General features: G+C 34.4%; 1 protein-coding gene across 2 annotated transcripts in view; it reads right to left on the reverse strand.

The window, feature by feature from the left end:
* Window positions 1-23,848, reverse strand: part of CA5B (carbonic anhydrase 5B) — a 53,914-nt gene that overhangs the window by 23,936 nt on the left and 6,130 nt on the right. The window contains exons 2-3 of one of the 2 annotated variants that reach the window (XM_074192373.1): window positions 16,432-16,610; window positions 6,857-7,054 (exon numbers count right to left, since the gene is read on the reverse strand). In XM_074192373.1, the coding sequence (XP_074048474.1) occupies window positions 6,857-7,054; window positions 16,432-16,561 (328 nt within the window). In that variant the 5' untranslated portion in view covers window positions 16,562-16,610. Of the gene's footprint in view, window positions 1-6,856; window positions 7,055-16,431; window positions 16,953-23,848 lie in introns of those variants that run through there. The other variant, XM_074192372.1, reaches the window with a different exon arrangement.

Below are 23,848 nucleotides of genomic sequence, written 5' to 3' on the forward strand. Positions count from 1 at the left end.
TGATGAGTACTATAAAGTTGTGAGTGATATTGTCCATATTAAATCAGTCATGGCTGTACTGGGGAAAGATAGAAATTATTAATGTTTGATTTTTAAAATGTACTCTTCTACCATGAGTATGTCTAAAGGTTTAGAAATTCTCACTTCTTTGCAGTGTCATTTCCCTGGATCATGTGAAGACTCAACTCAGCAAAACCTAAAAAAGTTGTTTAACTTCCTCATTCAACCTTTTATGATGTCCCCCAAAAAAGAGTGAAAATGAATAAAAGTGCCTCATGCTAATATAAATTATTATTGGCTTATTCTTCCTTTCTCTTTGGTGTGAAAAGATCTAATTTAATTTAAAATTTTTTTTTTTTAAAATAGACCTGAGAATTCAGGTAAGAGAATAATAAGAGAATTCAAATAATAAGAGAATTCAAACCTCCTTTCATCAACTTACTGCTAGACTTAAGATTTTGTATGTCATTACTTAGAGTAATGCCAAACTAGTGGTGATATCACAAAGCTGAGATCAAAATTTACCCCAGCTGGATCATAATAAATCCATGGATAATCAAAAAGGTTGTTTTCCCTTTTGTTCTTTCTTCCTTGTTCTCTCTCTTACAGACAAATGTACATTTACACACATATACACAAGTATTAAAAATTAATCATAGGATTATAATTATTGTAGTTTAGTCATTTTCAGTAGTACTGACTTGGTGACCCCATATGAGGTTTTCATGGCACAGATATTAGAATGGTTTACCATTTTCTCTTCCAGCTCATTTTACAGATGAAGAAACTAAGAAAAACAGGGTTAAGTGATTTATCTAAGTTCATGCAGCTAGTAAGTATCTGAGGCCAGATTTGGACTCAAGAATATTAACTTTTATGATTCCAAATCCAGTGCTTTATACAATGCACTACCTAGCTACCCCTAAGATTAGAGCTAAAGGGGAACAACAAGATCACTTAGTCCAACTTCTCTCATTTTACAGCTGAGGAAACTGAGGCTTAGGGAAGTTAAGTGACTTGCCCAAGGTCACACAAATTGTAACAGAAATAGTATCTGAACTCATCCTCTCTGATTACAGTCAATGCTCTTTCCATTGTTAATATAAGGAGTCACATGCAGCTGATAAATCAATACTTTAATGGAACTATGATTTTGGTGATCTGAGTTCTTCCTCTCCTAATACAGATCATAACCTTCTCACCCTATGTGTCCAATGTTTTTTACAAATCTTCCTCCAGATGGAGGCCCTCATGATTTTTTTTAATATCTCACTTGAGTTTTCCATTAATTAACTTTTATTCTCACTAGGTGACTGGCCCACCTCCTTTTCTAGACATTTATTTCCATTTATACAACATCTTAAGCTCCATTCCCAAGATGAATTATTATTAAACACAAGTGGTAATTTAACAGAAGATAGTGGTATAAAATTATTACATACCTTCCCCTAAACTCCTCTCTCTTGTATATTTCCTTCCAGTTGTCTGGGGAAATTCAGCAGCAATACTTCCTATTCTTCTGTATTGTTATTTCTAGATATTTGTGTTTATAACTTCCTTTTGTTAAAAAAAAAACTTTTTTTACACATTGTATTCTTTTCTCAGCTTTTTTCTTGAGAATTTTATTTTCCAACTGCTGAATTTTGTTCATGTACCTTTTTCTCTGAGTATATTTCTTTCTTTTATAAAAGCATGGAGAAAAGGATGGAAAATAAAACAGGAAACATAGGGTAGATACTGGAATATGGAAAAGAGAGAAAATTAGTTGTTTAAAGATTGAAAATTTTGTAAGAAAATAATTATTAAAGCAAAAAAAGAATGAATTTCTTTTAAACTGGATAAATAGCATCAGAACAGAGAGAATTTTAAGTATGATTTTGACAAATTCCTTTTGTTAGCATTCTTATATAGTGACAGGTTGAAGGATAAAGGAGAGGAGAATGGTACTCTTGTACTGTGAATATGTCTAAAGGTTTAAGAGTAAGAGTCAATGATAAACCCATAATAGCAATAGCTAGTATTATATACATATGTATATAAATATATGTGTGTGTGTGTATGTATGTATGTATGTATTTATGTATCAATCACTTTAAGTTTTGCTAAGTACTTTAACTAAGTACTTTACTTCATCCACAAAAAACCTAGATGATAGGTGCTATTTCATCCCCATTTTAAGGATAAGGAAACTGAGGCAGAGAGCAGGTAAGTGACTTTCCCAGGGCCACACAGCTAGTATCTGAAGATAGATTTGAACTTAGGTGTTCCTGATTGTACAGTGATCTAAATATTGTGTCACCTAGCAGCCTCTTAAACAAGAACTATTTTATCACAAGAACTATGTTGCCAAAAAAAAGAAAAACTCCTCCTAAGAATCTACAAACTACTTTAAATTATACCAAGAAAAATGCAAAGTATACAATTTAAATATTTTAGCCAACCTGGTATATCCATTGCATTAAACCAAATCCATCACTGTATAATTGAGTTTGAAAGTACACAAAATCAGGGGGCTACTAGGTGGTGCAGTGGATAGAGCACTGACCCTAGAGTCAGGAGTTCCTGAGTTCAAATCTGACATCAGACACTTAATAATTATCTAGCTGTGTGGCCTTGGGCAAACCAATTAACCCCCACTGCCTTGCAAAAAACCCCCCAAAAATAAAAAATGCCTTAAAAAATAAAAGAAAGCACACAAAATCTTGTAGTAGGGTACAGGGAATTCATTAAGATTCCTTTGAAGAAATTTATTTCCCTTAGCTTCACAGAAAGTAAGGAATCAGCAATAGAAATATGGAATCATTAAGGTTTTAAAGTAATTTTTCAAAGGCCTATGTTTTGCTACCCCTACAAGGTGTGAAAATTAGGGAAAAGCCAACCATTGGCTAAATAAATAAATCAACCCCTACCTCTTTAAGGTTGTCCCTTAAAAATCAAAACACACCATCTAAGGAGGCAGTCAAGATAGGAATCAGAGTATGAATCCTGGAAATAGAGAAGGGATCTAGCTATAGAAGTATCTTGACTTTGAGAGAGAATAGCTCCTCATCTTATGGTGAGGGCATGGCATTTATAATGGAACCACTCTCCCAGTAGGAGACACTATATCCAACAGGCCTACAAGGCAAGAGACAGTTCTGGGAAGGGTGAACTCTGAGTCAAAAGAGACCCAGCTCTCACCATTGAGAGTTGAACTCTGGGGAGGAACATAGCAAGAAACTCAATAGAGTGACTTGTTCAGCAGAAATGGCCTACCTCATAGAAGTATTATAAAAGCATGAGGAAAGAAAAGCTATTGGGGAACCTGTAGCTCCCTAGGGACTCAAGCTACAATTGGAATTTGGAGAGGTCTCTTAGAGTGCATGCTAAATACCAAAATCAAAAACTAATTTTAAAAAGTCAAAAAAAAAGCATGTCAGTTAAAAGTGGAATTACTTTATACTGCTCTGTCACATTTACCAGTTTTTAAAAATTACAACATAAAAATGAACCTTCTCTGTCTATTTCATATATCCTCTCTTGTTTTCAATCTCTCCTCTACTGGTTGGTTCTTTGTAGTCTGCCAAGAAATATGATCAGGTTGTCATTAAAATAATGTCTTCTGTTGACTCCACTGCTCACTCAAGCTATCTATCACCCCACCATTCTCCTCTCCTTTATCCTTCAACCTGTTCTCTCTAAAAATGGAAATGATTTCTTAAAAGCTATTTTTATCTCTTCAGACTTCATCATTTTTTACTGTCTTGTGGAAAGACATTGTTTACCATCCCTTCCTCTTACATATTTTCTTCTCTGTTTCCATTGCTGTCTTGGCTCTCTTCCAAAGAATATGACTGCTCATTCTTTGTTCTTTCTCCCTTTACAAGCCTAGAAAGTGTGGATCACCAATGTTTAGCCCTCAGAATTCTTTTTTCTGTCTACAATTTTCCCCATGGTTACTACATCTACTTTCATGATTTCAATTATCTCTCAACAAATGTCATATATATATATATATATATATATATATATATATATATATATATACACATACAGCCCTGTTCTCTCCCCTGAATGCCAGACTGATATTTCCAAATAACTAATGGATATCTTCATCTGCATATCTCACTGACTTCTTAAATTCAACATGTCTAAAACACATCTCCTTGCACTACTAATCTCCCTCCCTGTCACCTAAATTTGAAACCTCAGGATTATTTTTGACTATTTCTTCTCTGAATCCACTTCTCTTTCCCAATAAGTACAGTCTTTCATTACCTCTTATTTGGCCAGTATAATTGCCTCTTAACTAGTTGTCCTAACTCTGATCTCTGTTCTCTCCCATCCAACCTTTACACAGCTATTAATTTTCCATATGTAATCATATCATTTACATAGCTCATCAGTGGCACCTCTTTGTCTTCAAGATGAAATGCAAATTCTTTATTCTGGCTTCAAGGTTTTCCATGATCCAGCTCCAGTCCATCTTTTGGTATTAATTTCACAATACTCTTCCCTCCTTCTTTATACATCCTGCAGTAAATCCTAGTCAAACCAGCCTACTAGGTATTATCCCATTTTATTCTGTTCTTTTGTCTTCATTTGTTCAGTTAATCCCTCATTTCTGAAATGAAATCCTCCCTCCATATCTCTGCCTGTTTAAAAAAACAAAAAAACAAAAAAAATTTCCAACTGAGAAAATGCACCTTTCTTTCTTCTTTGCAGATGGTAGGCATGCAATATGGCATGTATCAGAATTGCTCGATGCATTGGATAGTTGTGAAAAACTGGTTTACTTCCTTCTTTTTTATTTTATAAGAGCTGGGCAAGGGAGAGGGAAAGGCTTGATCTGAAAAAGAAAGTGATCTAAAAAGCAAAGGCTATAAATATGCTTTCTTAAACATCTAGTATAAACATCCTCAAAAATAACCTAGAAGGTAGGTCCTATTTTATTCCCATTTTAAAGATAAGGAAACTGAGACTGAGCAGCAGGTAAGAGATTTCTTTTTTTTCTTTTTTTCAAGGCAGTGGGGTTAAGTGTCTTGCCCAAGGTCACACAGCTAGGTAATTATTAAATATCTGAGGCTGAATTTGAACTCAGATCCTCCTGAATCCAGGGCTGGTGTTCTATTCATTGCGCCACCTAAATGCCCAAGTAAGTGATTCTTGATCTAAATCTTAAAATCTGTTGATTTATCCAATGACTAAAAACATAAGGGACAAAATTATCTAATTCAGTTTGTATTGATTCCAATAAATAAGATTGAGAATACGTAAGATTAAAAATGAGAAGTATTAAAGATATATTCACATTTGTAGAATCATGAAGGTCATGAGAAAAGCAAAAGCAAATTATATGTAATGTGGGTGTAAATCAGGTAACAATGATGATTAAGTTTCAGAGTGGACTTAATTTGGAGCATAAGGAATTGGTTCATTTATCTAAAGACAGGTTGAGAGTTAGAATAGTAATACAGGTTCCATGTAACATTGAGGAATTCAGAGAATAAATGGGGACAAGTTTTTAGACTTTTGGACAATTAGATAAGATAATAGAAAGTGGGAGGCAATGTCATAAGAGAGAAATGAAGATATCAGTGATTTAGGAAATCTGCTTCTACTTTATTAAGCAGATAAATGTATAGAATAAAGGAGAAAGGAAGGAAATCTTTAGCATTTTAGGAGCCATCTTTAGATCTATGGATCAAAATTCAGATCTAGAATTCCAAACTCAAATCAGGGATATATGGAGGGAACACATCATCTAGAGATTTACAGTCAATACAAATACAATAGTTTCTATTGTTTCACTTTTAGGAATTTTTAAAACCACTCATTAAATCATTTCCCCCTTATTCATTAATGAGAATTCCATTTCCTCTTTTTTTTTTTTACTTTTGCAAAGCAATGGGGTTAAGTGATTCCATTTTCTTTTGATAATTTTAACCCTACATACTTGCTTCACAGTAATTAAAATTGTGTGCTTAAATTAAGTTCAGCCATGAGTAGGAGACAAGAAACCTATTTACAATTTGATTATAATCTAAATTCAAGAATCAGAAAGCTTTATGATCCAATTGTAAAAATATATCATAGATTCATATCCTACCTGACTAGAAGGAGGAGAACAATTATAACCTGTTGATTGTCTTAAGGAACCTTTAGGAATTTTGTTTTTCTTTTTTATAATAAATAATTGTATTTGCTTAATATACCTAACAAAAGACAAAAACCAAATTTTCAGTATGTAACTACTTCCATAACACAATGCACTTAAAAATATGTCTTTGAGGGGCGGCTAGGTGGCATAGTGGATAGAGCACCAGCCCTGGAGTCAGGAGTACCTGAGTTCAAATCTGGCCTCAGGCACTTAATAATTACCTAGCTGTGTGGCCTTGGGCAAGCCACTTAACCTCATTGCCTTGCAAAAACTAAAAAAAAAAAAAGTCTTTGTCCTATTGCAAATGTACTTAATTCTTATCAGTCAATACTGTTTAAATATTAAATGACAGTTAATGTTTAATACAAAATTATTTTAAAACTCAACATATAGTATACTGAGGAAATTATTTTTCACATTTAATTTATTCACAAAATTAACAAAAATGGCATTAATAAATTCATAAATTCCTTTAAAGCAAGTATTAAGACAAAATACATCTCTAAAGATACAGTTTCTAATTAAAAAATACATCTTTATTAAAGAGATAAAATTTACAATAGGATAACCAAAGGAGGGAATTTTTTTCTAAGTTCAAACCAGTTCAGATCATTCATATATAATTTTATTATGCAAAAGTTGGTAAAACTTTAAGAATATTAGTAATGAATAGAAATTTTTATCTCAAATTAGAAGCATTAAATATTGTTCTCTTACCAGAGTTATCTGTAGAATCTTCAAATTCCACTAGGAAAGAATACCCATTATTCCAGATATGAAGACATGTACTTGGATCATAACAAATTTTTAAGGGCTTAAGGCAAGGATCATAAACACTATCTCTCCATCGGATATTGATTGGTGATTGTCGATCCCCTTCAGGTGTCATGTTCAGACTTTGCCAGAGTGGATGTACTAGGAAAAAAATAGGTTTTTATTAAGATGTTCTATTAACTACCTATTTTCATAGACAAAGTGATTCCAGGCAAGGAAAACTTCTCATAGAGGCCAAATATTTTAATACCCTGCTGCTTGAAAGCTTATTCAATTAAAGACTGGAAAGAGAAAAAGAACTCTTTTCAAGGCCATTACTCTGAACCCTGTTAATTATGGCTTATAAGAATGATAACTGACTAATTTTGCTTTTGGCTAAAACAAAAATACTTTACTCCTAATGATATTTCTCTACATAAGCAAGTTATTTTAAAATTCAGTTCTAAAATTCAATAAATTTGAAAGGAGTCCTAGAATAAATAGCAAATGATTATTTAAAATAATATTTTGGAGCCTTAGAATAAGAACCAAAGATTTGCAGTTTTCAACAAGTTGGTCTGAGTAGGTAAAATGTTTATCCCATACAAGAAAGAATGTAGAATTCCTTTCATTACAGGCAAACATGAAGAGGCTGGATAGTACAAAAGAAAGAACACTAGCTCTGGAATGAATGAATGAATGAATGAAGCATTTATTAAGGTGGTTACTATGTGCAAAGCATTGTGCTAAGTAATAATAATATTTGTCCTTCATTTTAGAAGAAGACCATGACATCGGGGAGATCATGCCATGACAAGCATGAGAATTGGATTTGAATGAGGGGTTGTTGCTGTGCTAAATCATTAGCCTCATTTTCTCCTGCAAAACCATCTGGGTCCAGTGGCCAGATATGAATCAGGACAACTTGAAAGAGTCCTGGATGTGAGATAATCAGAGTTAAGTGACTTGCTCAAGATCACACAGCTAGTAACTGTCAAGTGTCTGAGATCAAATTTGAACTAGGATCCTCCTGACTCCAAGGCCAGTACTCCATCTACTGTGCTGCTTAGCTTCCCTGTGTTAAAGAGACAAATAGAAAATAGGACAGTCCTTGCTTTCAAGTTCATAATAACCCTTAAGAGCCAGGGCCTGCTAAGGAGCCTTGGGCCTGGAGTCATGAAGATTTTGACTTAGACACTTATTAGCCATGTGACCCTGAGCAATTCCCTTAACACCTTCCTGCCTCCAAATTCACAACTATAAGGTTTCCTCTCTCCAAATTATCCTCCATATAGCTGACAAAATAATGTTTCTAAAATCAAGTTTTATGTCATTTTCCTGCTCAAAAAAGTTCTGTTGCTTCCTAATAATATCTCTAAGATAAAGTAAAATCTTCAGTTTAGCATCTGAACTCCAGATTCCAATAAACCTTGGAATATAATGCAAATTATTCTCATCTACACTTATTTCTCCTACCTCAAAATTATGAAATTACTTAGCACCACATAGTTTTATTTTTCAGGATGGAATGAGATAACATTTCTAAAGTAGTTTGCATGGTTCTTGGCACTTATAAATGCTGACATTCAAATACATGTAAAGAGAGATGATGGGCAAGATGGTGGTAGTGGTGGTCTGACTTGCCCAGGCAGGTAAATGCCACCTGTGTCTTTCCCTCTGAGGGCCATACCATTTCAGCTAGCTGACTGACAGTTGATAGGGATGGTTGGGTCTCCTCTTCTTAGGAATTGCTTCCCTGGAGAACTAGATTAGAAGCAAGACCGGCAGGTGCTACCACCAGAGGGCTCTTTTGCTCACCAGCCTGTTCGTGGCAGATGGTCAGGAGTTGTTCCGGGTAATGATGGAGAAGGCAGACAGACCACTTCTCCACAATCATTTCTTCCCTCAGTGATAGCTGTGGAACTCTGCTGGTAGCAGGTCTAGTGGACACTGCTATTCTTAAGGCTCTTGGGTTAAGGATCCTGGCCATCTTAGGAGGGACCAAGGTGAAATGGTAGTCAACTTTCTTTCTTATTCATATGAAATTGTGGCCCCATTCACTGTCAATTATTTATATTTTTCAAAGACATATATAGGTATGAGTGGTCCATAACTATAGGTTAATTATTCAATTCTATATTGTGTCATAGATAGAAAGCACTTTTCATCCAATTGCTTTGCAGAGTAAGGTAGAACTATTTTAAATGGTTAAGAATCAAGAAATTATTAGGAGATTATGAAATGTATTTAGAGTTTGATGTAATTAGCACAATGTTGTCCATAAATATGAGTGTCTAGAGAGCCTCCCTTTCTAAAGGGAATCCTCTCTTTGATTTGCATTATTAACTGGACATCATTCATGTCAGACCCAATATTTTGGAAAATATACATCTCCCTGTTTTATGCCTTACTGAATATGAACAACCAGAAGGTCAGCAACATGATTTCTGTCATTATATATCTTTGGATTTTCTCATATGATTTGATATATTCAGGAGATAATTATGCTTATTAGGTGAAGGTGGTCTTTTGATTCTCCTCTTACTGATCTTATTGCTTCTTTTTAGACTCCTTTCCCATTTCTACTGCCATTTACTGCCTTCTAATTGCTTTCTACACTTTCCCTCAGTGATCTCTTTAGCTTTCATAGTTTTAGTTATTATTTTGGGGTATCTGCAATGGAAAATGCCATCTGTATCCAGAGAAAGAATTGTGGAATTTGAACAAAGACTATTACTTTTAATTAAAAAAATTCTTATTATGTAATTTTGTTATCTTTTATACCTTGTTTCTTCCTTAAGGATATGATTTCTCTCTCATCACAATCAACTTGGATCAATGCATACCATAAAAATAATGTAAAGACTAACAGACTGCCTTCTGTGGGGGGTGGGGGGAGGGAAGCAAGATTAGGAAAAAAAATTGAAAAATTCAAAAACTTAAATATAGTTAAGTACAATATTTATTAGCAATAATTACAGAATTAGACTTTGGAAGAACATTAGAGATCAACTATTCCAAAGCTCATCCCACCCCTCCCCACCCACTCCACAAATCTAATATCATCGAATCTCAGAGCTGGAAAGGACATTTAGTCCAACCTATATCTGCTGAAGAATCCCCTCAATTGTATTACCAACAAATAATCATCCAGTCATTCTTTGAAGCCCTCAACTGGCAGAAAAGTCTACCAGCTCCAAAGACAACTCATGCTATTATTTTATAGTTCTTATTGTTAGGAATCTACATCTCTAAAACCTCCACTCACTGTACCTAGTACTGTCCTCCTGCACCAAAAATATCCCTGGTCAGCCTTCTTCTATGAGGCAGTTCTTTAGATACTCAAATCGGGCTTGTTTATATCCTAAAAGTTTTATCTTCTCCAAGATAGGTGTCCCCCGTTGATTCAACAAGTCTGTATATGGCCTGAACTTGAGGTCTTTCATGATTCAAATAACCTTCATCTGGATGATTTTTCATTTTGTCAATATACTTCCTACAATGACTGGTACCCAGAACTGAACACAATAATTCTAGAAGTGGTATATTAGAAGAAGAGTTTGCATCTGCAGCTCTGTCTGGCTTCAACTCCAGAAATTAAAATACCTATCCCAGCATAAGCTTATTATTTCTAATCCATCACCCTGTGGTTCATGTAGCCCAGATTGAAAGGACCTTTCTGTCTCTTCTCCCTTCTGATTGGAGATCTATAGGAAGAGTAATAAACTCCTCCCAATGCCTTCCTTTACAGAGGGCAGAAATTGGACTCAGCTCACTCCATTTTGTATCTGCTTTCCTGCCTGATTACAACTCCATGGAACAAGCTCTCCTCCCCTTTCCTACTTTCAGTGGTTATATCCCCAGAATTTAGCACTGTGCCTGGATATATCACTAAAACATTAATAAATTTTATTGGATTTTTGAATTGGTAAAGTAAAGATAGACTAAAATTATACTATGCTAAACACATGCTTCTCAGTGTGGCTCTGGGCAATTCATTTCAATTTTCTTAATTTTTGGTTTCTCATCTGTAAAATGGGAATAACGATAGCACTAACTCATAGGCTTGTGGAAGGAATGAATTGAACAAATATTTTGCATTTTGCAAATTTCAAAGCACTATATAAATGCTTTGTTGTTCAATCGGATCCAACTCTTTGTTTCCCTATTTAGAGTTTTCTTGGCAGAGAGACCAGAGTGATCTGCCATTTTATAGATGATAAAACTGAGATAAACAATGTTAAATGACTTGCCCAGGTTCACACAACCAGGAAGTATCTGATGCCAGATTTGAACTCAGGAAGATAAGTCTTCCTGACTCTAGGTCTGTTGCTCTATTCACTGCACCATCTAACTGCCCCCATATAAATACTGGTCAGTATCATTGATCTCAGACTGCATTAGGTTTTTTTGGAAACCATATGAAGTGCTACCAAAAAAACCTCAAATCTTTTCCAACTGAACAGTCATGCCTAGGGGTAGTATGGCTTAAGTGGAAAGTTGGCTTAATTGCCCTAGCCTTTAAAGATCTTATAACTGATGCCATTCAACTCAAAAGTTATATCTCCAGGATACAACTCAATAAATTTGAGAAGTATAACATCTATATCTTTATGCATCAGGTACCATGCTAAACAGCAATGACAAAACAATAGATACTAGAGGCACTTTATAGAAGCTACTTTTCACACTGATATCAGTCCTTTAATGACTTCAGTTAGATCTGTTCATTGAACGTACTCTGTATTGATGGAACTGTAGTTCACCTCTTTCCATCTTGTGTATTCAGTTAGCATAAGGGATTCCATTAAATGCTTTTCTAAATTCTACCTTATGAAAGTGTTTCTTTAGGATTCTCCTCATCTGACTGTCTAGCAACCCTGACAAAAAGGTTAGTCTGATATAACCTTTCCTTGATAAGGTCATGATCACTTTGTGATTACCACTTCATTTCAAGATGGTTGCAACAAACTGTTCTTACATTTTTTAGAAAGATTTTAGTTATTCTGAGTTTTACAATTTTCCCCTAATCTTGCTTCCCTCCCTCCACCCCCCACAGAAGGCAGTGTGTTAGTCTTTACATTGTTTCCATGGTATACATTGATCTAAGTTGAATGTGATGAAAGAGAAGTCATATCCTTAAGGAAGAAAAATAAAATATAAGAGATAGCAAAATTACATAAAGATAACAGGTTTTTTTTCCTAAGTTAAAGGTTTTTGGTCTTTGTTTAAACTCCACAATTATTTCTCTAGATACAGATGGTATTCTCCATCACATATAGCCCCAAATTGTCCCTGGTTGTTGCACTGATGGAATGAGCAAGTTCATCAAGGTTGATCATCACCCCCATGTTGCTGTTAGGGTATACAATGTTCTTCTGGTTCTGCTCATCTTGCTCAGCACTAGTTCATGCAAATCCCTCCAGGATTCCCTGAAATCCCAATACTCCTGGTTTCTTTTTTTTTTAGGTTTTTTTTTTTTTGCAAGGCAAATGGGGTTAAGTGGCTTGCCCAAGGCCACACAGCTAGGTCATTATTAAGTGTCTGAGACCGGACTTGAACCCAGGCTGGTGCTTTATCCACTGCACCACCTAGCTGCCCCATCCTCCTGGTTTCTAATAGAACAATAGTGTTCCATGACATATATATGCCATAGTTTGTTAAGCCAATTCCCCAATTGAAGGGTATTCACTTAATTCCCAATTCTTTGCCACCACAAACAGGGATGCGATGAATATTTTTGTCCAAGTGATATTTTTACCCTTTTTCATAATCTCTTCAGAGTGTAGATCCAGTAGTGGTATTGCTAGATCAAAGGGTATGCACATTTTTGTTGCTCTTTGGGCACAATTCCAAACTGCTCTCCAGAAAGGTTGGATGAGTTTACAGCTCCATCAACAATGTATTAGTGTCCCAGATTTCCCACATACCTTCCAACATTGATCATTGCCTTTTCTGGTCATATTGGCCAGTCTGAGAGGTTGTGAGGTGGTACCTCAGAGATGCTTTAATTTGCATTTCTCTAATAAGTAGTGATTTAGAGCAATTTTTTCATATGACTATGGATTGCTTTGATTTCCTCATCTGTAAATTGCCTTTGCATAGCCTTTGACCATTTGTCAATTGGGGAATGGCTTTTTTTTTGAAAATTTGACTCAGTTCTCTGTATATTTTAGAAATAAGTCCTTTATCAGAAATCTTAGTTGTAAAAATTGTTTCCAATTTACTACATTTCTTTTGATCTTGGTTACAGTGATTTGTTCTTACATTTTTAAATTAAAGTTTAACTCCCTATCCTATAGTGTACAGATTAGATTCACTTCTGTTTTCTGAAAAGTAAGATAAAAAATGTTCTTCTTCAGTCTGGTGGCATCTTTCCCATTTACTATGATCTTTTACTATGTTCAAAAGAACATCACTGACAGTGGTTCAATAATTACATTACTCATTTCTTTCACAACCCTCTGATATAGTTTGTCTAAGTCTGGTAACATAAAGTAATAAGTTCAAGGAAACTGTGTTCTCTCTTCTCATACCCTTATTCATCGGGTATTTTAACTCTCAACCATTCTTATTCTGACCATTACAGTCTACAGATTATTTATTTTCCTTGGCAAAAAAAAAAATAGGAGTTAAGCAATCATGCCTTTTCTCTATTGTCATTACCATTCTCTTGTCCACCCTAATACCTAATAACAGATCTATTTTTTCCTTTAATCCTTCTCCTTTTCTCAGTATCACCAAAAATCCTTTCTGTTGCCTTTATCATTCCTTGCCAGCATCAGCTCATTCTGAGCATGGATTTTCCTAATTTTCGGACATTGTCATGATTTTGTATTCAACTTTATTGCCCTTAAAATCCTACCTGTCCTCCTTGCTACTATCTTACTTCTATTCCCTGTGAATTTAAATAACTCTTTTTAGGCATCTTTCACAACTTCCCTTTTCTTCCTCCACATGGGAATTTCTGAAGAAAACAACTGCTGAGGAAACTAATGTCCCAGAGTTTAAGGAACTTACTCAGAGCCCCATAGCTGGTTAAAAGTCAAACCAGGACAAAAACAAGAGATTTTTTTTGTGCCATGTTATCTGCATCATTCTATTAAGGATATTAGCAAAACAATTACATTTACAGACTATGAAACAGAATGATTTTTAGGAGAACTTTAAGGGCAATGAGTCTATCTTATTTGAGTGCTGTCAAAAAAATCCTTTTAAATATGTCAAAAAGCAAACTTGCATTGTTCTCATGTATATCACCAATGACTGACACATTTTACCACATACAAAGGAGGAACAGAAATATCCTAAATTATGAGAACATAAATCTCTCTCTGCATTATTCCCCACCCAAAAGACATTTTGTTCTTAATCCCCTACTTTTAATTTATGAAGACTTGATATTATAAAACCTGACTTTTATTCTCTTAGGAGTTAAGCAGTCATGCTTGTCACTTTTCATGTTGTTTTTTAATCATATTCTTAAATATTTGTTGATTCTTTTCCCTCACTCTATACTAGCTGTAGCAATTTGGCTAATTCTCAGTAATTGGGGGGGGTATAATACTGAAAGAGAATTTTCCTTAATCTTGAGCTAAATCTATAGGCTTAAAAATCAATATTATTAAGTAACTTGATATCTGGGAACTCATATAGTATTTAAGAGTTGTTAAATGGTGCATCCCAAGCATGAAATGAAGTTTCTACAGTTTTCTTTCAATTCTAAATATAAACTTCTTGAGGATAGGAACTGGATTTTTTTTTCTTTGTATCACTAAGATATAATTCATGTTTATTGTATTAGGCTGAAATATTAATTATAATATTGTGGTTTGTCCTTCATTCTCAAAGAAGACTATGACATCAGGGAGGTGTTGCATATGAATTGGATTTGAGTGAGGGGGTGCTGTGCTAAGTCACCAGCCTCACTCTCTCCTTCAGAGTCATCTGGGTCCAATAGCCAGATATAGATCAAGACAACTATCGATGGTCTTGGATGCAAGACAATTGGAGTTGTCAATTGGAGTTAAGTGACTTGCCCAAGGTCACACAGCTAGTATCTGTCAAGAGGCAAGATTTGAATTCAGGTCCTCCTGATTCCAGAGCTGGTGTTCTTTCCACTGCACTACTTAGCTGGCCCTACTAATTATAAAACATAACACATAAAGGTAAAGTCCTAGCATAAAAAGGCCAACATCTCTTATTGAATCAAGGGTCATCTCCAGCTGCCCTGATCTATATCTGGTGACTGGATCCAGAAGGCTTCAGAAAAGAAAGTGAAGTTGATAATTTACAGTCTTCCCTAACTTAAATCCAATTCACTTGCATGTCATAGCATCACATGCCTGATGTCATAGTCCTCTTTGAAAAGGAAGGACAGGGGTGGCTAGGTGGTGCAGTGAATAGAGCAACAGCCTTGGATTCAGGAGTACCTGGGTTCAAATCCGACCTCAGACACTTAATAATTACCTAGCTGTGTGGCCTTGGGCAAGCCACTTAACCACATTGCCTTGAAAATCCTAAAAAAATGAAGGACAAACAACAAGAACAACTGCATCTACAGAAAGGAAGAGTAGCTAAATGCTTAGAGTTACAACTCCAAAAAGGTTCCAAGCTACTTGGGGTGATGGGCTACTAGATGAAAATGGAAGAAACATTAGGGAATTACCATTGATTCCTAGGGATTATCAGAAAAGTTAAAAGAAATATAAATTTAAAATAATTATAAAGAGCAGCACTGCCTCCAAAAACATGTCTCAGGTGTGCCATAAGGAAATGTGAAGACAAGTGTAAACATATGAAAATACATTGGAAATACAGCTGCCATAAGTATTTTTAAGTATCTAACAAAAAAGAGAATTTTGTCTGAATTTCTAAAACAACTAGAAAAAATATTTTTGCTTATCCCCTTTTATTCAAAGCAAAATAATACAGCTGTTCTAATACCTAACAGATCCTAAATTTGAAATTTCTACTTTTAGTAAAGAAAAAAACAATAACATATTTCTAATTAAAGAAATGTGGCTCCTCATCTCCCCCTTTAGATACCAGTCTCTTAAATAAATTCAATGAGGCAAACATGAATGTAGGCAAACATGCTAGAAACCACACCCAGCTTAAAGAAATTTATGAGTCAGAACAGTCTATTTTCATGACACATTCCTTTTTAGAGGAAACAAAATAAACCTACAATTTAAAATGTTATGATTCTTCTTCAAGTATTTGAATTAGATATTTCTTATGAATTCCAGATATTGATAGGTGTCGAAGCCTACAGCTAGAAATCAGACCTAAAAGAAAAAAATTAGAAAGTCTTTTATCCTAATAATAAATAATTAAAATCTGTATCACCTTTATTTAGATCATAGAACATGAGTTTTTTTTTATCATTTTTACCATTTTGACCTGTCTACAAAAATGTTAACCTATAGTTTTTATATTAGAAGATTGTTATTACAACTTCATACAGCAACATCAAATCAACAGATATTTAAGAATATAATTAAAAAACAACAACATGAAAAGTAACATATACTCACTGGCCCGATTCCTGCTTTTGTATGTGCAGGTATACAAGCTGCAAGTTCTCACTGGCACAGACCGCTGATTCTGGGTCATTTTCCATAACAGCTTGTATGGAAATGCCCTCAAGTTATTTAACACAATCATTTTTAACTTGAAGCCTTTATCAGTTCCAAAACAGTTTCAATAAGTTCACCTAATAACACAAAGGAGGTAAATGAGAAAAGCTGTGAAAAATGGAGATTAAGACAACCAACAATAACAAAGAAATCAAAATCAGACTATTAATCTACAACCCTTTTCTCACAAGGGGAAAAAGTACCTAAAACGAAAGTTAATGTTTAATCCAGTTCTGGTCTTACAAAACTCATTGGCTAAATGTATTGGAGGGCAGGGCTAACTGATGATTTCCCCATGAAATGCTTTGCCATTCCCTCAGGGTTTGCAGATACTGAGAGTAAGGGCTCCGACAAAAGAGCCTCTGTCATATGAAAGGAAATATTGTTTATATTACTCAAATAAGTTTCTTTCTTATTTTTTTCTATTATAAGCCTAAATACTCTATCAATTATTCAATCTGGTTTTTAAGGATTTAAGAAAAGGCCAAAAACTAAAATCCTCTCTTTGAAATTTGAATGGGCATAATATTCTTGAAATATTAAAAAATAAGTATTTTCATTACATTAAAATATTGATGTAATTTTCTCTCCTGAAATAGTTGTACAAGAGGCAATTGCAAATGTCCCTTTTGAATAGTTTTAAGATTTTTAAAATGCCTCTGGAAAAATGAAACTCTAAAACAGATCAATCCTGTCAACTTCCAATTTATCTAGGAAAAAAATCTTGTTTTTTGTACAAATTGTTTTTCTACCAAAAATACTTCATTTTAGACAAACTGCTAAAATCAATTTATTTTGACATAATAGACATCATAAAATTCACTGTAAATTTAATATACATGGAATGCATTTTTCCTTAAACACTCAAGATAGCTACAAATCAATTTTTTTCATAAAACAAGTAGTTTTTGAAATGTTACAAGATGTGTTATGATTATAACTCTAGTTCTGACCTTTCACAGTGATTCCAAAAAAGATTTTCTCATTGCCCACAGGTAGTATTTGAAATGGACCCAAAAGATATAATTTTACTTTAGGCAAACACATTTCTTTGTGTTCTACATTCCTTATCTCTATAATAGAAATAATGATAGCTTACTGGGTTATTATTATAACATGAGAAAGATCCATGATTTAGTCCTAATAAGGAAATTTTCTTCTGCAAAGCAGAAGCAAGCAGATTCCATTTGATTTCTGATTTAGCAGATTAAGCCCTAAAGCATTTTTCCAGGAATAGAGGTTAAATGACTCCCCCCCCCCCTCCACCTGTCACATAGCTAGCAGGTATCAAACATAAAATTTGAACCTAGTCTTTCTCACTCCAACTCTAAGGATTCTATCCACTATTCAGTGTTTCTTTTGTGATGCAAATGAGTTTGTGTATGTGATTTGGCAAAATTATCATGCTGGTGATGTTTATATGGTATCCTCTCACCTCCAGTTTCTTTTATTACCTTCCTCTTTACCAAATACCTAATATTCTAAGGTCAAACTTTAAGATCCTTGCAATCTTGAGGAAGGCAGCCGATTAATTACAAATACCTTAGTGTGATTTAGTTTCTATTACTCCTAGAAAGCTGGATTAAGAGTATACAAATTTTCTTAGAGTTTTGTTGAAAGATCCATTTAGGTGACTTTGGGGCAGCTAGATGGCACAGTGGATATAGCACTGGTCCTGGTGTCAGAAGTACCTGAGTTCAAATGTGACCTCAGACACTTAATAATTACCTAGCTGTGTGGCCTTGGGCAAGCCATTTAACCCCATTGCCTTGTGAAAATCTAAAAAAAAAAGATCCATTTAATCATTGAAGTTTTAGACATTTTGCATAACTTTGTCAGTAATACAGTTCTTAGGGAATTAAAGTAAGTAAATCTCTCTGTTTAATAAGATGACCATTTTATAATAAGTTAATGAAGATGAAGAGGGAATCTGGTTCAAAGATCTTCTGGAAGGTAAGAAGGCCTAAGTTCTGGTCTTTCCTCTTACTGACACATAGAATGCTTAGTTAGTACCCCTCACTGCACTTGGAGGTAACTCTCTAAAATTGTAAATTGCAAAACTAATGCTCATTTGCAGAGATGGAAGGAGTTTCCTGAATAGGAGATTTTGACACAAATGAAGGCCATTTCTCGATCAAAAACTTTGTAGCCGCTTGTATACCTGAGTTCTGTTTACTGCCATGTGAAGAATCACTTTTCAGACCCAAGAATTCAGGCGTGGAAGAAGTAGAGATTTATTAAAAGAAGTTACAACACATAAGTGTTAGAAAAATTAAGAAGATTTTAAAGAGAAGACCACTATGTGGGTTGCTGATTGAACTGGCAGATCAGCTGGTAGGCTTAGCTGAAGTTTGGTAAGGGAGAGAGAGAGAGAGAGAGAGAGAGAGAGAGAGAGAGAGAGAGAGAGAGAGAGAGAACAGGCAGCCATGAGGCTTGGGTTAACCAGGCCACATGGTAAAGCCCATGGAGCTCCACATGGTTTAATGAAGAGCCAGAAGAAGGCCATCCTTCTGGATGGGAAGCAGAAGAAACAGGAAACTGGAAGGGGGAAGCATCCTGTTAAATACCCCTCCATTGTAGGCTGGACAGGTGGTGTTTGGGGCGTGGTCTTTTCACCTTAAAGCAGGTAACTTCCAATGGCAATCTATGTGCTGGTCCTTCCTGTCTCAAGGTACTTGATGTCCTGTTTTAACTCATCATTCCCTGCCCAACAGTGTTCAGACCAAGGTTAACAGAGTCAAGGTAGAAATACAAAGTGTCCAAGGGAGGCAGAATTTCAAGAGAAGAGACCTCCATCTGCTTGAGAGTATGTTTCTGCTAGTTCACAATTCTCTATATTATTTCCCTGCATCAGCTTAACTTACTACTTTGTGCTTAGTCTATTGGTATTTAAAGCAGCACATGCCCCAGTGTGTCTCTAATTTTCTTTCAGTTTATTTTTGAATATAGTGGTATTGAAATTTGCTCTAAAATTTTTTTGAATTCATTTAAATTTCAAAAATAAATATATAAGTCAAAGGACTTCACAACTAGAAGACATGTTAGCAACAACATGATCCAATTTTTACTCTAATATTTTGCTGATGAGGAAACTAGAGCTAAAGATTTACCCAAGATCACTCAGCAAGTTAATGACAAAAGCTGTGGAGGAAATATAATATTTCTGGGGAACTAAGGACCTTAGTTTTGTCTTCCTAACTCCAGGGTTCTAGGCAAATAAGAATTATGATGATGATGATGACGATGATGATGCTTGTCTTTCATTCTCGAAGAAAACCATGATATCACAGGAGGTGATGCTATGACAAGAACAAGAGCTGGATTTGAGAGAGGGGTTCCTGGGCTAAATCACCAGTCTCATTTTCTCCTCCAAAGCCATCTGGGACCAGTGGCCAAATGTGAATCAGAAGGACTGCCACTGTGCCATATAGCTGCCCCAGGCAATTAAGAATAAATTAGGCAAATAAGAATACTCTAATCTTTTCCAGTTGACTATCCTTCACATACTTGAGGATAATCTTCTACCTGCTCTACCTTTTCTTCTATAGGCTAAACATTCCTAGTTACTTTAAATGATACTAACATAGCAAGCTCTCAAGGCCGTTCAACACCACCACCCCTGCCAGGTTGCCCTTCTCTGTATGTTCTATGACTTATCAAAGTCTTTCCTAAATTGTGGCACCCTGAACTGAACATAGTCCTATAGATAAGAGCAAAGATGTGATTGAATTTTCTTTCTCATAGTAAATCAATTCTTTACTTAATTTTTAACCATCATTTATTTTCCATAGAAAATTAGCTATTGAAAGTAAAAACTTCTGTACTAGTTCAGTAAAAAAGGAGAAAAAAAGCATGCAAATGTTCAAGATTTTTAAAAAATGTGTAGAACTATGAATAGAAATGAGAACTTTGACATAGTAAATCAGTGTTTTACCTGTACTAATCTACTTTTTAATGTAAATGTTGCACTTTCTTCAATATTCATAGATCCTTCTTAAGATCACAAAGCAAGAGAGTCCAATGGAATTTTGCAAGTTTTGAACTGTAATTCAGTTAGGCATGTCATTGCATGATTTAACATTACTGCTTAGTAATCACAAAAATGTGTTGGTACTTGTAATTCACTAGAAAACTTATAGAGGAGTTCCAAAACCAAGGGGGGCTTAGGAGATGTTTAAATAAGGCTATAAAAGAAGTTGACATTTTCTAATAGTACTATCAAGAATAAATCTTTGATTATTATTTATGGATCATATGCAATCCTTACACTTTATTGATATTAAGTTCAACAAAGAAAAGTTACTTCAATTTATTTCCTTCATACCTTGAAGCTCTTTAATATCTTTAAAAACACATTCTCTTTTTCTTTCCCTTTCATCTTAGATGTATCCTTTCCCCTGCCAGTTAATAACATTTTTACAAATCTATCCTTTCCAACCTGAAAACTACTCCCCAAATCATCCTCCATCTTTCTTATTAATCTTCAATCTCTCATCCTACATTTGTTTCTTCCCATTGCCTATAAATATATGAAGACTTCTTCAATGTTTTTTAAAAAAGAAAAGCCTTCAGTAGCTCTTCTATAATATCAAGCTTTCATTTTAGTCCTATCCTATTCACTAACAAAAACAGAAAAATAGTCTTCACAATTGAAAAGCCTTTCACATCTTTATGAGAATGTACATCAAGGATATATTTGATGAAAATATGAAAAAAAAGGAAGAGGAAGATCTGCATAAACAATATTCCATAGCAGACTGACTCTTTCTAACCACATAGCTGCCCGAAAAATACTTTTCAACAACACAGAAGATATTGTTTTGATGTTTATTTACCAAACATTACCAAAATAGTTTTGCCTCCTAAAAACCAAATTCAACTTAAAAGACTTTCTTCCCACAAGGCATTTCATGCATATATATTAATGTCACAAAAAGATTCTTTGACAAATACAATCAAAGAAACTTCTAGCAAGATCTGGAGTGCAAGGGTGCTCTAAGTCCTGCCCCTGACCACCTTGTGAAGAAATGTGACAAAGTATGAAAAACAGCAACACAAGAACAAAAAGAAGCAAATCACCACAAGGTAATTATTTCAGAACAGATATTGCTGGTCAGATCCACTCTATCCTCCAAACTGCAACTCTAACCTAATTTACCATTCAATAATGTTCTGGCCAGAAGCCCCCATACCCAGCTTTCATGAGTTGAAAACTTTGAATTTAATTAGTTCTCATAATGCAGATGGAAGGAAACAGCTGACTGTGATTAAGGGCACAGACATTTAAGCAATACTACAAAGCAATCTATGACTTTTAACGGTCTTAGAAGAAAATGATTTCCAAGGAAAGGAAAAGAAAATGCACATTTTTCCCTTCTTCGCAAAGGTATGAATATAAAATGATGCATATTCTGTCAAAATAGACTGATAATGTTCTTTAATTTTGCTGAAAGGATATTTTTCTCATTCATGTTTATTCTCCATTATCGGAAAGGATGGCTGAATAGAGGAGAAGCAAAGAATGCATTTCAAAACAAATGTCACATAAAAATAAGATATTTATAAAAATTAAAACTGCAAAAATAGAAGCTTTTCATAGGATAATCAATTGAAAGGCAGAGATTGGAGAAAAAGGGAAAATAATGGGGCAGGGTCTGGAGTTATATATGATGTAAGGAACTAGGAGGAGAGAGAGCACTTGATGATTGGCATCAAACAAGAGGGTGAGATTGTCTTTTGAGAGAGAGGATGGGTGGCATAAGTAACTGGAGAAGAGAAGTTGTGGATCAATCAGGAATAGTGAAAAGACTTCCCTGAAGAGTGTGGATCAAATTGAGATAAAATAACAAAAAATTTAGTGGACCAAGTCAGATTGTTTATTCAACTTCCTCAGTAATCTCTGATTTTTAAGATTGTGATGACTCCAACATGGATTTTCTTAGTGTACACTTGATCTAATCTAGCCCCGCTTCTTGACTTCAACTTCTTAAAGGCCTTTTATTCTTTTTTTATTTTCATATAGCACAATGAGGAATAAGGGTTTAAGAGTTCAAATGTAGTTTTACTGTTATTGATGACAAAAATGGGCTACTATAGAAATGCTGACAAAACTGTTCCATTTTTTTATCTGTTTATTGTTCTCCTGCCAGTTTCATTATTATTATTTCTTACCTGGAATAAGAAAACTTAGTTGAATCTCAAGTCAATCCTTTTGTAGATCTGTTTATTTACCTTCACTGCTTTTCACTGTTTTAGGAAGCAATACCCCTTCCTCCTTGAAGTGTAACAATGGTACCAATGACAAAAAGGATCAATAAAATTTTAAAATATATAATTTACAGATACTGAAAATCATGATTTTGTAAATAAATTATGAAAGTCAAATAGATACAAATGTTATAAACAAGCTTACAGCTAAATTCTGAAATGCAAAACTAAGCATTTTAAAATTTGCCCTCAACAACAATGTAGTAAAATAAAGTTGCAAGTGATTATACTTTATATAGTGGATATAATGTTTAGAAGATCTATTAATCGATTTTTATATATTCATATTTCCTAATACTTTATATTATCATCTTGGAAATGCTTCATCTTCATTTATGATTGCTCTTTAATTGTCAGAATCTATGTCCCTAACCAGGATTTCGTGAGAATCAAATGAATTAACATGTGAAGCATATTACAAACCTCGAAATGCTATTTGTGGTTAATATTCTTTGTCCAGGAAATATATAACAAAGATTATCTCCAATAGCATTCTTTTTTCCAAAATATATCACTTTTCCCTTTGATAAATAGCTCAATATAAGAAGTACTGAAGAAAAAATGAAGTATATTGTAAAGTAAATAAAAATATAAGCCATTATTATTATTATCATCTCTAAATCATCCCAGAAATCCACAGGATAAAATGCAACTAAATCCAACCAAGAATATAAGGAAAATATAAAAGATTAACACTTTATACCTAGTATCATGATTTCAAAGAATCATTTGGTTCAAGATTTTCTGTTCTTTATCATCTTATTGTCCTCACTCTGGGGTCTCTAGTACTCATGTCAACCATCCTTCCACCATTAAGATCACAAAGATTCTTGACCTCTTCAACTCTAGTGTCTTCTTTTGTTCTCGTCCATTTCAGCTACACACTAGCTATGTCACACCTTGAATTGCATTAAAAACTCCAAGATCGTGAAATTTGATATTCCATTCTAAAACTACAGCCTTATATCCTTTTACCTCTTTCACTGCTTTCACTGCTCTTACTTCTTCACCCCCAAGAGTCATTATCAATCCCTTAACCCCTCCTTAT

This window comes from Macrotis lagotis, chromosome 6 (assembly GCF_037893015.1).
Source record: "Macrotis lagotis isolate mMagLag1 chromosome 6, bilby.v1.9.chrom.fasta, whole genome shotgun sequence".
NCBI classification, from domain to species: domain Eukaryota; kingdom Metazoa; phylum Chordata; class Mammalia; order Peramelemorphia; family Peramelidae; genus Macrotis; species Macrotis lagotis.